This window comes from Puma concolor, chromosome C2 (assembly GCF_028749965.1).
Source record: "Puma concolor isolate L17-30 chromosome C2, mPumCon1.1.hap2, whole genome shotgun sequence".
In the NCBI taxonomy this organism is placed as follows: Eukaryota; Metazoa; Chordata; class Mammalia; order Carnivora; family Felidae; genus Puma; species Puma concolor.
In genome coordinates this window covers 78,241,444-78,255,219 of record NC_141675.1, presented here as the reverse complement: position 1 = coordinate 78,255,219, position 13,776 = coordinate 78,241,444, and the positions used below count along the sequence as shown (strand labels likewise).

General features: G+C 48.2%; 1 protein-coding gene across 11 annotated transcripts in view; it reads left to right on the top strand.

Annotated features, from left to right (window-relative positions):
- DGKG (diacylglycerol kinase gamma) overlaps nucleotides 1–13,776 on the top strand; it is a 216,274-nt gene that overhangs the window by 87,283 nt on the left and 115,215 nt on the right. For 10 of the 11 annotated variants that reach the window (XR_015240176.1, XR_015240177.1, XR_015240173.1 and 7 more), the window contains 7 exons: nucleotides 807–924; nucleotides 2,463–2,551; nucleotides 5,587–5,703; nucleotides 6,703–6,795; nucleotides 8,770–8,829; nucleotides 11,247–11,326; nucleotides 12,476–12,550. Coding sequence is in view for 1 of the 11 variants with exons in the window: in XM_025913893.2 (XP_025769678.1) it covers nucleotides 807–924; nucleotides 2,463–2,551; nucleotides 5,587–5,703; nucleotides 6,703–6,795; nucleotides 8,770–8,829; nucleotides 11,247–11,326; nucleotides 12,476–12,550 (632 nt within the window). In the remaining 10 variants the exon portion in view is untranslated. The remainder of the gene's footprint in view (nucleotides 1–806; nucleotides 925–2,462; nucleotides 2,552–5,586; nucleotides 5,704–6,702; nucleotides 6,796–8,769; nucleotides 8,830–11,246; nucleotides 11,327–12,475; nucleotides 12,551–13,776) is intronic. The other variant, XR_015240175.1, reaches the window with a different exon arrangement.

Below are 13,776 nucleotides of genomic sequence, written 5' to 3'. Positions count from 1 at the left end.
GCGCATTCCCATGCCATTAGATACTCTTACTAGTATCTTTTTGATGGCTGATAAATGATATGGATGTACTACAACTAACCTCCAGATAATTTTGAGACCTTCAGGATGTTTCCAATTTTTCATTAAATATTTTTTTTTAATGCTTATTTATTTATTTTGAGAGAGAGAGAGAAGGAGAGAGGGAATCCCAAGCAGGCTCCACACTGTCAGCACAGAGCCCGACCTGGGGCCCAATCTCATGAACCGTGAGATCACGACATGAGTTGAAATCAGGAGTTGGACGCTTAACGGACTGAGCTCCCCAGCCACCCCCGATTTCCAATAATGCTGGATTAAACATCTGGCAGAGCACAAAAATGTTCATCTGACTTTCAAAAATTGTTTTTTTAGGACAAAACTCAAGAAGGGGAATTTTTAAGTCAAAAGTTACAAACATTTAAAGGATGATGATGGATGGATGGATGGATGGATGGATGGATAGAGAGGGAGAGATAGAAGACAGATAAAAAGTCTCTTCTGACTTACACTTCTGCCAACCATGTAGGAGAGGTTTTATTCTATTCCCCATACATACACTCCTAGTCACACATTCCTAATGTGTAATATTTGCTCATTTTAAAAACAAAGGACTTTGTTTTGATTTGTGCTTCTTTTGAAAGAGTCCCTAAAACAGTTAAACAAGTGAATAGCTTGTGTCCCATACAGGAGAGGAGTCTTAGAAAAAAGAAAAACCTACAGGAGCCGCTCCCTGGCTTCCATTCGCACGGAGCTGCCTGCTCAGCATCTCGTTCCTCGTATCCCTGCAGGGCTCCAAGGGGGACGGGAGACATGCCTGGACCATGAAACACTTCAAGAAACCCACCTACTGCAACTTCTGCCACATCATGCTGATGGGCGTTCGGAAGCAAGGCCTGTGCTGTGTTTGTGAGTAAACTTCCTTCAAGCCCCTTTCCCCAGGAAGCGTCTTGAGCCATTCCAGGCAGAGTCTAGGTGTTTCTGCCTCCCGGCTTGAGGGACCACCTATATTGTCCAACAGCAGGAAATAAAGCAAGAGCTCTGTGTCCTATTTCCATCTTACCCAAGTCAAATGAACAAATAATATCCTGTTAGTGGAGTCCTGTCATGGGCCGCTGAGCCCTAGAAAAAAATCATTAATGTTCACGCACAATTTTAAAACATCTCATAGTGATTTTAATTGGGTTTTGCTAGTGAATGTTTATTTTGCTGAAGCTAGGGGGTGGTCATTAGTAAACAGCATAAGACTGTATTGTGTAAATGCATGGAACTTACGACTCTCCTTTGGTTTGTCTTTATAATCCATTTAGTAAAGTCAGGAGAGGAGAAAAAAACAAAGGCGAAAAAAGAGGGGAGGGGACTGGAGAGAAGTGGAGAAAGATGGAGGGGAAGGAGGGAGAAGGGGTGATGGAGGAAGGAGAAGGGAGACAGGGAGTAGGGGAGCAGAGGGAGAGGGGAAGAGGCTACAGTACAAAGGCTTTTTGGGGCCAGGGCCTGTGGGTGCAGCCACCTTACCATACAGGTAACGAACACTCCTCCTGGACCCACAAGAGCCTGGTGAGCTGCCGCTTGGGTGCTGTTCGGGCCACCCAATGTGCATGTCATCTAAACATGCACACATGAGCTAGGCAGCAAGTGACCCAGCCACAAAAGTCACCTTAGCAAAGCAGGGCCCTGTGCCAACTGAGAGCCAGCATCAGTGGGCTAGTGGAGGGGCCCCCAGGCCTTCCAGCTCTGACACTCTTCTTACAGAAGAACCCCATCTTATTCCTGGTGGGTTCGAGGCCTCTGGGCCTCTACGGTTTGCATAGTAGTAAAGAGTAGTAACAACCACAATAATAATGTGCGGAATAGCTATTCTGACCAAGACACGTAGTGCTTTACACACCTTATCTCATTTAATGCTGTAAAAGCCTTGCAAAGAGAAAGGCAGTTTTGTCCCCCAAACCCTGAATTTCAGACATGTGTTGAAAGTTACCCAAGATTATGTGTGTGGTTATCAATGGCAGAGCCAGAGTTCAGGCCCAGGCCTGCCTAACTCCAAATCTCCAAAATTAGAACACCCCAGCCTTTCTCCTTCCTCTCCAGCACCCCCAACATACATGGCATTGGCATACTGAGAAGGTGGACTCCTCATGTTCTCCTTAGCGGAAAATGCCTTTCTGAGAATGTTTTCTTGCTGCGTTCACTCTCTGCAGTGGAAAGCAGTGTGTTGGAATAGAGGGTATAGAAACACGTCTGGGAGAGAAATGTGGACTGTCTTCTCAATAAGCAACTGGAGACTATTCCAGATTTCCATGAGGAAGGCCAACTCCATATGTCCCTTGCCTCTGACTGGCCACTCAGAGGGAGGCATGGGCCTGGGCTGGAGTGGAGGTGGGCAGACGGCTAGACCTCCCTAAAGTAGACACTCACAAGCACTTTCCTTTTTGTTTTTTTGTTTTCAGATTGTAAATACACTGTCCACGAACGCTGTGTATCCAAAAACATTCCTGGATGTGTCAAAACATACTCAAAAACCAAAAAGGGCGGTGAGGTTAGTGATACCTGTTGTTCTACTGCATGCTGCATCCTGGCCAACACGTCCATCACCACAGATTCCTGAGCAGGAAGCTTTATCAAATCCCTTCTCTGACTCAAGGACCACCCTTACATCATCCCATTCATCCATCAATCCATCAGCATCTCCGCAGTGCCCACCATGTTCCAAGCACTGTGCTAGGGGGTTCGCAGGTTACAAGATGGTCCCCAGCCTGTTCCAGAACGGTGGAGGCTAGTGGGAGAGAGACAGACATGTAAGCAAAGTACAAAGAAGGGAGCTATATGATAACGGTAGGTCCATATGGGACATACAGTGGAGGCACCAAGGAGGAGGCCAGGGGGGTTTCCACAAAGGAAGTGGCATTTGAGTTGTGTCTTGAGCCCACATCAGGAGGACTTCACGAGGCATCAAGGAGTTCAAGGCACCCTAGGCAGAAGAAGCCTCGAGTGCAAGGCATGGAGACATGGCTTATTCCAGACCCTGTAGTCAGTTTGGTGGGACTGGGACAGAGGATGCTTGTAGGGACGTGGTAGGAGATGGGCTCTGAAAGTGGTAGGTCCAGCCTGGGCAAGTTCTTATGAGGCCAACCGAGGAGTTGGAAAGGAGTCTCTTACACAATGAAGGGGCCACTGAAGAGCTTTAAGCACGTGAAGAAATGATTGGGTTTGCGAATTAGGTTAACTGCTCTGACCATGGTGCAAGAGAGACATCAGAGGAGGGAAAAGAGCTCCTCCAACAGTTCAGGCAAGAGGCAGTGCCTCGCCGAGGGCCTGACAGGGTGTGGGGGGCACTCCGCACTCACTACACTCAGTACATTCGCAGTCGCACCGTGGTGGCTGTCTCTACTGAGTATCCCCTGGTTATGCCGGTTATTGCATATTTTGACTGTCTCCCTGGCTAAGGTAGAGGAGACGAAGGGAGAGTTTGAGACATAATTTTGGGGTACCACCACCAGGACTTGGTGATGGGGATGTAGGGGATGAGAGGGAGAGAAGAAGAGGTCAGAAGTGGCTTCCCAGGTTTGAGCTTGGCCATTGGGTGATGCCATTCACAGAGTGTAGAAATACACTCCCCTTAGTATTAGTAGGGGAAGGGCACTCTAAGTTCCTGTAGAGGAAAGAGACCATTGAACCTGAGTCAGGAGATGATTAGCAGCAGGGAGTGGCATCCAGCCCTCCACAAAAGGACTCGGGAGAGAGAAGGGCACCTCCAGGATACACATGCATGCCCCATGAGACACCGCATGGTCTCTTGTCTACTCCATACACCACCCCCTTTTCATGTTCATACCTTTCACCAGGATGCACTGTGTACCTCCTGGGCTCATGCCCTACGCCTACACTCTGGCCACTTGCCACATACGAAACAGAGGGAGGCCCCTGATGGGCCAGTAGGGCATAGTCACAAACTCCTGAGTCTCTAGGGCAACCCAAATTGCTAACTCTTCTGATCCCAGCAGAGGATGGAGAAGGCAGCATAGTGATAGGACACAGCCGTGGGCTTGGAGTCAGAAGACCTGGCCGTGAGTCCCTACTTGGCCACTTACCAGCCTTGGAACCTAAGGCCAGTCGCTTAACCTCTCTGAAGCCTCATATGTTTCTCTCCAAAATGGAGATCATAGGACTCTTAGAGAAAATTCAGTGTGACCAGATAGATGACAAATTGATTAGCAAACTGGGTTCTTTATACCTTCAGGGGTACACAGTGGCAGGTGAGAGGCTATAGAATAAACATGACATAGCTTCTAGAGCAACAATTTTACCAAAAACCTTTGGCGGGGGGGGGAGGATGTAGTAACTTAATTGATAAGGAATTTAAAATTTTTATTTAGTGCAGATATGGATGGTATCATGCAGGTACGCCTTGTGTTTTTAATATTGTTTGTAGTTGGCACTTCAGGCTATGCCCTCACATTCCTCCAGAGGCCACATCTGCTGTTTGGAGTGCCCTCGAGGACAATTTTGAGAAGCTCTGTAGAAATGCTGGACAGAGATAACTGAGGGCTTAGGCTCCCAGAATCTGGTGTCATAGGCTACTGTGGCTCCACTTACATCCACACACAAACAGGTATTTTTCCCGCCTGCTTCCCATATTCCTGGGTTGACCTAGTGGCATTTCCTGGTCAGCGTGCAGGTACAGCCAGCTGTCCAGGAAACAGATGTGCAGGCTGCTGGCTGCTGAACCACACTAATTTCTTTGGACTTTTCTCTAACTTCCTTCTAGAGTGCTTCTCAACCTTAGCTGCACATTATTCATAATCATTCAGGGTGCTTTAAAATAAACTGATGAATCCGGTCTTCAGAGACTCTGATTGATTTGGTCTGGAGTGAGGGCGGGTAAGTAGGACTTCTAGAAGCTCCCAGGTGGTTCTAATGAGCTGAGAGCCACTGGCTTATAGAAGACTGGAGGGGGAAGGGAGTCTTATCCTTCACTGAACACCTCCAAAGGGCCAGAATTGTGTCAGAGAGACTCTTCCAAGTGTGCTATCTTTTTAAATGCTCCCAGCAAACCCAGAGGTGGGCTTATCATGCCAAATTCTACAGATGAGGGTCCTGAGACTCAGAGAGGTACAGGAACTGGCCCAAGGTCACCTGGCTGCAAAGTGGAAGATCGGTGACTCCAACCAGTTCTGTCTGCAGCCCAAGCCCTTTCACGCGTCCCTGCATCACACTGCCTTCCAGAAGAGGGCGCGCACAAGCACATCACACTTGCAGACCATTCTGCAAGACAGACAGATGGACTGCCAGACAGGATGCTGCTCAGAGGCTAGCCTACCAGGGTGAATGAGCTATTCAAAGTGCAGGCCAGGTGCTTTTTGTCTACTTTGATTAGGATGATGGTGGTTAGGCAGGGAGGGACCACGTCAGTGCACTTCAGCAGAGCAGCCCCATATCCACTAAGTGCATCCACTGAAGGGAAAGCAACCCCTCCGCCCTGTCCCCACTCCTCCCAGACCCTTCTCCTCAGGCTCAGGGCCCAGGGATGTGGCTCTGCAGCCTTCCCTGGTATCCTTCCCTTCCCTCCTGCAGGTGATGCAGCACGCGTGGGTGGAAGGGAACTCTTCTGTCAAGTGTGACCGGTGCCACAAAAGTATCAAGTGCTACCAGAGCGTCACCGCGCGGCACTGCGTGTGGTGCCGGATGACGGTGGGTTGGCGAGCAGGGTGGCCCTGTTTCTTTCCAGTGTGTTTTTGCTCAAGCCGCGGCCAGGGAGCAGTGGACATCCCGCCAGAGGGCATGAGCAGAGCTAGGGGAGCAAGACTGGGGGGCCCAGAGCCCCCGTTCAATGCTCTAACAGTGCCTCCAGTGAATCACCAAGCTTCCCAGAGAGAGGCCAACCCCAGAACCAGGGAAGCGAAAGCTGCTTAGGAAGAAGCAGGCAGCTGTGAGCAGCAAGCCAGACCATTAACATTTTCCTCTGGGTGTCATCTGGGGCTGGGAGCACAGAGTAGGGGTGGAATGAGACAGCAGAGCCCCTGCTCCTCAAGACATCAGAGAATGGCACACTCCTTACAGCAGCCCCACTGCTGGGGCCACGGTCCTGCACCTGCTTCTGCCGGTCACAATTGTCCGCAAACTTCTGAACACCTGGAGCTGCCCAAGCTGCCCGACCTGCCCGCCAAAGCAAACTCTGTGCCATGTCTTGTCCCCTTCACCAGGTATCAGCCTCAAAAAGGATGTGCCTCCAAACCAGACTGCAGATCTCTTAAAATACACAGGTTGAATCTTGGGTTTTACTTCCAGGCTCCTGGGAGTTTGTTCAGTAAGATCTCCTTCCTTACAGAGTCTCAGAGCCTGGGGAGCAAATGTCCAAGGGGGGTTCTGAAATCCACACAGTGGTGCCCTGCTGAAGGGTCACAGGCCTGCCCATGACCGTTTCACTCCAGCAGTCGTGTATAACACTTGGTCTTCTTTCTCTGCCTGTAGCCAGCTTGGCACCCCTGGCCACACCACACCACACACACACACACACACACACACACACACACACACACACACACACACACACCTATACTGCCAAAGCCAGCAGTGCATAAGGATTTGGGGGAGTGTTGCATAACTGCCTCCCCAGCAAACCTCTGAACCCTCACCCTTGACATTTCCTTGATCACTTTCATTCACTCTCATCTTCATTGTCCCCTCTAGTTTCACCGCAAATGTGAATTATCAACGTTGTGTGATGGTGGGGAACTGAGAGACCATATTTTGCTGCCCACTTCAATATGCCCTGTCACCCGGGTAAGTGTTGCTGCCCCAGCAGGTTTCTCTGGGTTCACATTTCAGATGTAGGTGGCATTCAGGCGGGTCGCATCCCTCCGAGGGCTTCCTCGCAACTCCTAGGGTTTGTGTTTTCACTACAAGTTTGAAAGGTCATTGCCACACTCATCAGATTGTGAGAGAAAACTCCTCTGACTGGTTCCAAGCAAGTTGGCCACCTAGAATGCTCTGAAATGGCCCATCAAGGGAAGCACATGCATTCTAAGCACCTTTCCAGCAGAGCACAGTTATAGGACTTTCTGCCACCACCTGCACATGGCGAGGCCTCCTGGGTCCCCCTGTCAGCCTGTTTCTTATGTCTAAACATGGAAATTCCTCTGCCTTGAGGATTCCTACTTGGGGGGCCCAACCCTGTTTGGAGATGAAAGCAGGAAAATTTAAGTCCATTTATCTCCATCTGAAACTTTGTCTCTTATGTTGAAGACTCCTCTTTCTTTTTTTTTTTTTTTTAATTTTTTTTTTCAACGTTTATTTATTTTTGGGACAGAGAGAGACAGAGCATGAACGGGGGAGGGGCAGAAAGAGAGGGAGACACAGAATCGGAAACAGGCTCCAGGCTCTGAGCCATCAGCCCAGAGCCTGACGCGGGGCTCGAACTCACGGACCGCGAGATCGTGACCTGGCTGAAGTCGGATGCTTCACCGACTGCGCCACCCAGGCGCCCCGAAGACTCCTCTTTCTAAACCAAACCCCAAACACCTTAACTGTCCCCTTCTGTCTTGAAGATGTTGCCGAGGCTCACCGATCCCTCATATTTCATCCCTGACTTGACTTGCTACTCCTTTTTCATTAAAAGGCTGAAGGAAAAACACCACTTTGGAAAACCAGTTGGCAGTATCTTGTAGGTTGGAAATACACAAACTCTGTGACCCAACACGTCCTCCTGTGTATCTGCCTGAGAAATGTGCGCATTTGGGGGCACCTAGGTGGCTCAGTCAGTTAAGCGTCCACTCTTGATTTTGGCTCAGATCATGATCTCATGGTCATGAGATCAAGCCCCTGGTCAGGCTCGGTGCTGGTTGTGGAGCCTGCCCGGGATTCTCTCTCCCTCTTCTGCCCTTCCTCCACCCAATTGCACCACTTGCTCAAAGAAAGGGAGGGAGGAAGAACGGAAGATGAGCATTTATTCCACCAAAAGACCTGCACAAGAATGTTCATATTGGTTTTGTTCGTAACAGTCAAAAACTAGAAACCATCTAAATGACTGCTGACAGAGGGGTTTGAGGCATATCGGTGTAATGGAATACTGCATTGCAGTGGGGAAGAGCTCTGCTGAGCTGCAAAAACATGGATAATCTCAAAGATACAATGCTGAACAAAAGAGGCTAGTCTCAAAAAAAGACACTCCCTAGGATTTCATTTATGAAATTTAAAAGGCAGGAGTGATGCCTGAAGAGGCAGTAGTTATCAAGGCATGTATGAATGCAGAAATTCATCAAGCCGGAGATTTAGATTGGAACATTTTACTATATCATACGAAATAAACCTCCATAAAATAAATAATAAACACTGAAGAAAACAAAAAAAACAGGATATACAAAACTAAGCAAAACAACTTACTTCAGTATCACATCAGTTAGATAGTGCTGAGCAGAGAAGCCAGATCTAAGACCTTGCTTCCCAGAGCTCAAGCGTCTAAATCAACAAAGTAGATTTCTGCCAATTTCAGCGTTTCTTCTCCCTAGGTCTGTTCCAGTGTTTTGAAGTTAAAGTCAGAACAAACGATGATAGAGGCCTGGGGAGTCTTAGAGAATCCCGTAGGGAAGCATTTCTTTTTTTTCGATCCAAAACCCTGTTTTGAAAAACTCCTCCCTACTCTATATTGGTTTTGTATTCTCTCTTTATATTAACTATTTGTTTTTCTTCTCATCACTTTTTTTTTTTATATTTGACTTTTTTTTTTTCAAAATGTGTTTGTCTTTCCTCTCATCACAGGACAGGCAAGGTGGGAAGTCTGATGGCAGCGTGTCAGCCAAGGGTGAACTTGTGATGCAGGTACCTCCACAAGCCTCAAGTCCCATCTCTCATTCTGAGTGGGTTCAAGGCTGTTGGGGAGATGAGGGAGGACAGGGTTTGCATTCTAGAGAAATATATCTCAACATTTGCTTTCTCATCTGATCTATTACATCACACAGGAGGACACTTTATTTCCAGCTTCTGTAAATATCTTTGAGTACCATACTGTTGGCAAGTGGTGAAAAGGGGAGGTTGGTTGATCCTACTGCTGGTCAAATAAATTTTATCACCCTTTTAGGAAAAAGTTACATAAAACTTCAATATGCACACCTCAATACTAACAGCAGTGTGGACCAAGAAATATACAGTGGGTTTTCCAAGACTTTCAAGCCGTGTCTAGAATGTGATCTGCCAAGACAAAGTTAACCAGATTCAGAAGATCTTCTTTATCCTTGAAAAGGGAGGGGCGTAGCAATCCCTGCACTGCCCACCTCCTAGAGATGCTCTAAGATTAAATGAGAACATGCAGATTCATGTGTCTTAAAAATTAAAAGATAAACAATAATGATGGAGAAACTAATAAATGGGAGAGCTGTAGATGCCTAGAAAGGCAGAAAGGCAGCTGGAGTGCACACACACGTGCGCGCGCGCACACACACACACACACACACACACACACACACAATGCAGGTGAGCCAGTTGTTTACAGCTGGCGTCCATCTCGTTACCCTGCATCTGCTTTGATTGGGAATGCCCATGCTGTACAAGTTGTTAAGTATTTTGAATATCATCCCCGGAGGTAAAGAATTACTCCTCAGGCTCCAAGATGCTTCTGGGTATCACACAGTCACCTAGGCAGATGATAAGATTCTTAAAAATCCTAAGAATGCTACTGTCCATTTGAAACAACATGGTGCTGTGTTTGCTGAAATTTTAGCCTGAGATCTGGAAAAGTAGACATCACACATTGAATATGGAATATGGCTACCTCTCCATATCAGTCTGTCCTTCAGCTGAATCCACAAACATTTATTAAGTACCCATTCCCATATCTGGTGTCATGGGGACCTTGGTGGGAGGGTTATACACACACACACCCTGCTCCTGAGACATTTCAAATCCAGTTGATATTTTGAGACATTTACCTAAGAAAACATGAAACAAAACCCATGTGAATGGGCAATAAGAGAAGCCCAGATGATACTACATACTTCAAGTGCAATGGTTTCAGTTGCAATGATCGAGGAAAGCTTCATAGAGGAAGTAGCTCTTGAATTGGGCCCCGAGAATGAAAAGTTCTTTTTAAGAAGGAAGTGGGCTCTTCGGGACACCAAGGAGGAGGAGAAACCAGAGTGAGCAGCCCCACAGAGTGGGAAGTCAGGAGATACACTCACTCGAGGATAAAAGCCAGGCTTGGCTGGGACACAGCTGAGGGTTATAGGGGGCAACAGTAGATTGGGGCTATGCTGAAATGTCTTGGATGCCGGGTTGGGAAATTTGGATTATATCCTCTGGGAAACAAGGTGTCATTAAAGGTTTCCGAGCAGGAGTGGCATGACTGATGCCCCAGGAAGGAAACCACATATGGGACTTACCTGAGATGGGAAAGGTCTGGGCTGGGTGGGTACCATGGCAGCTGCCAGAGATAAAAGGACAGCCAGGGAAATAATTGGCAGGGCAGGGTCTTCCCTAGATGACTAGATTAATGATAATAGTATGTTTAAGAGAAACAGTGAGCCAGGAGAGAGGACTAGTTCTGTGGGGAAGGAAGATAGGTCAGGTTCCGGCATGTGAGTTTGCAGTGATGGTGAGACATTTGGTTGAAGGTACCCATTGGACAGTAGGAAATGTAGAACTAGGGCTCAAGAGGAAAACTGGGGCTGGAAATGTGGATTTGGAAGGTGCTGGTGGAAATGATGGTTAACTTCATGAGTGTTATTTGATTGATATATAGGACCAGAGGACCACAACTTCTAAAATTATATTCAGTTGTATCCATCACAAAATATAATCTTGTGCTTGTAGGGCGCCTGGCTGGCTCAGTCAGTGAAGTGTGAGACTCTTGATCTCAGGGTTGTGATTTCAAGCCCCACATTAGGCATAGAGCCTACTTAAAAAATAAATTAAAAAATATATATCATCTTGTGTTTATAGCCACAATACCATATCATCGTTCAGTGATCTGAAGTTACAGTGCCATTGCCACATCTCTGATCCGAGCCTCAAACTCTTGTCGCCATTAACACTACTCAAGGCTACTCGAGTCAAAGACACTTAACTGCTTCACCCCTCAGAAAACTCAGCCAGTGGACAAAGACCTACCTCCCAACTACCTCTCCTCCATGCTGGAAGTGCTTCCCATCCACCTTTCCTGGAAGCCATCTTAGTGTCAACTCTCCTCTCATTCATCCTACTGGCTGAAAAAGAGCTAATTTCTTTTTCTTTTACCTTTTAAGTATAAGATCATCCCCACCCCGGGTACCCACCCCCTGCTGGTCTTGGTGAACCCCAAGAGTGGAGGGAGACAAGGAGAAAGGTATGTTCTCTTCTTTTTCAAAATGGAGAGGCTGAGACCACCTCACTCAGGGTTTTTCTTCCCCTCAACAGGGTGGACTGCAGAGACCGCCAGATCTGGGTTTCAGTCCCAGCCCTACCACTTACCACTTTATGACCTGGTTCAACTGACTGCTTAACATCCCTGTGCCTTGGTTCCCTCCTCTGTAATTGGAGATAATAATTTCTCCTGTCATAGCTGCGTTGTGAGGATTAAAGTAGACATATGCTTGGCCGAGGGCCCATCACAGCCATTACCATGGCTCCCAGGGTCGGACCAAGTTCTGAGACGCCTGTTTCCTTCTCAGCCTCCCAGGTCCTTTCTTGATTTAAGAGGTGTGGCGGGACTCCCTTGACTGGGACCTCCTGGCCTGTCCATCTCCTGAGAAAACAGGGCACCACCTCATCAGTGAAGAAAATGTCCAGTCTCCCAGAAGCACTAAGGGAGTGAGAGGAGAGAGGGAAAAGGGGCGAGGCAGCTCTGCCGCCCTGTCCTGTTCAGCTCAAGATGATGGACAGACAATGCAGTGATCTGGAATCCAGGTTTACAAAAACAATAAGTAGGGTTGAAGCAAGAACTGCGAGAACCCCTACCTAGTCCAAGGAGCAAGACACCTGCTGAGCTGACCTGATTCGCTGCAGCCTTGACACCCAGCCCAGAGGTGGTCACTGCCCCTGCCCCCAGCCTTTCCCTGCCCAGCCCCACCTCCTGCATGTCCTCCTGATCCAAAGATTTGGGGGAGCTTTCCATAGAGAGCTCCTTGATACCCCTGTGTAGTCCACAAAGAGCAGAATCACACTACCTAGAACATCCAGAATGTTTGGGAGAAGGATAAAGCTTTAAGAAGAACAGAGGTTTTATTCTCGGCAAGAGGTCCGGGGTTGAATGCTACGATCTTGCGTGGCGGAGAGGCCTTGAGCCAAGGCGTGAGAATGTGGATGATGCTGGCTGGACCTGGGACTTCAGGGTCTGCAGGGCCTGTATGCAGTCTTCTCCCCTCTTGGGTTTAAGTGGACCCAGATTCCCACCACGGGTGGGCTCCAGAGGTGTTTGCCCTACTGTGACTTCTCACAATGACATTCTTCTTCTCTGTTTCTCTTTCTCTCCCTCTTTCTTTTTTTTTTTCCATAGAATCCTTCGGAAATTCCACTATCTGCTCAACCCCAAACAAGTTTTCAACCTGGACAATGGGGGGCCCACTCCAGGGTATGGAGAAGCAATCTTCTTATCTCTCCTCCTCCACCCTTCATTTCTGAAGAAGATACCTATCTTTGGTCACCCTTCGTGTCTCTTTCATCTGTGGACTTATCCTTCCTGCCATGTTACCCTTTTCATCTTCTTTTCCTCCATCTACTCTTACTTGCTCCTGGAGATACTCAGGAACACCCCTTATGGCTAAGTCTGGGAAGTCACCTCCTTTTACTCCACCCCGGGAAAAGTTGTTGTTTCTGTAAAAGAGAAAAAAGCACATATGCCATTCATTTGATTGACAGAAAGAGCGGGCTGGTGAATTATGTTAACTTATCTGCAAGGCTGTGTTAGCTGGTGTCTTCATACTGAGTCATCAGGGAGGGCGAAAGAGTTTTCCTGTCACTGTCAGCAGCTCAGAAATCCATACTGCTGACTCAGAGTTCTGCTGCAAGTTCTGTTGGGGGAGCATTTTAGGATCAGGGCAATTAGTTATTCAGTGAAATCACTTTTTTCCAGGATTATCCAGTTTAGAGGTTGTTAAGCTGCCCCTGGCCCTTCTCCCGCAATGTGTCTCTTGGCTGTTTCACTGCCCAGCAGAGCGGGAGAGTGATAAGAGGAGGCAGGCAGCCTGAGTGCAGCTCTGGTGGGAGGAGCCGGGCCTAGTGTCAGCACGGATGTGATGGCTGCGGTCCCTGTAATCAGAGGCCCCTCCGGCCTGGGGCTGGAAGGCACCCAGACAGGGCTTCTTCCCAGACAGAGCTGGTGCGCTAGAGACATCTGCTGGCCAGCCCAAGCCTGTCTCCATGCCAGGTGCTCAGATCTGTACAGGCCAGGCTGGGCTTCCCAGAAGACAGCTGCTTTGCCCAGCCTCCTAACCTGCATTTCCACTCAGTTCGGCAAGACCCACAGTGGGTGGGGGCGGGGAGGGACTATAAAAAGGGACTGTGTCCCTGTCTTCAGTTGTTTGCCACAAAGCTGTTATTTATATGGCTGTGATGGGGCAATACCCAGTTAAAAGAGGGAAAGTAACATGAATGCGAGTGCAGCACGTCAGCCATGACTTACCTGCAAAACTAATTGCAAAACAGGGCCCACCTATGCTGCCCTGGGTGCCATCATAGTCACTGCGATTGCAGTTACTGATCTGTGACTGAAGGGCAGCCTGCAAGTACCTTTACCAGCCCCCTCTCTTTTAGGGCATTGTGATGCTTGAATGCAGTACTCTAGCTTCACCTCATCCA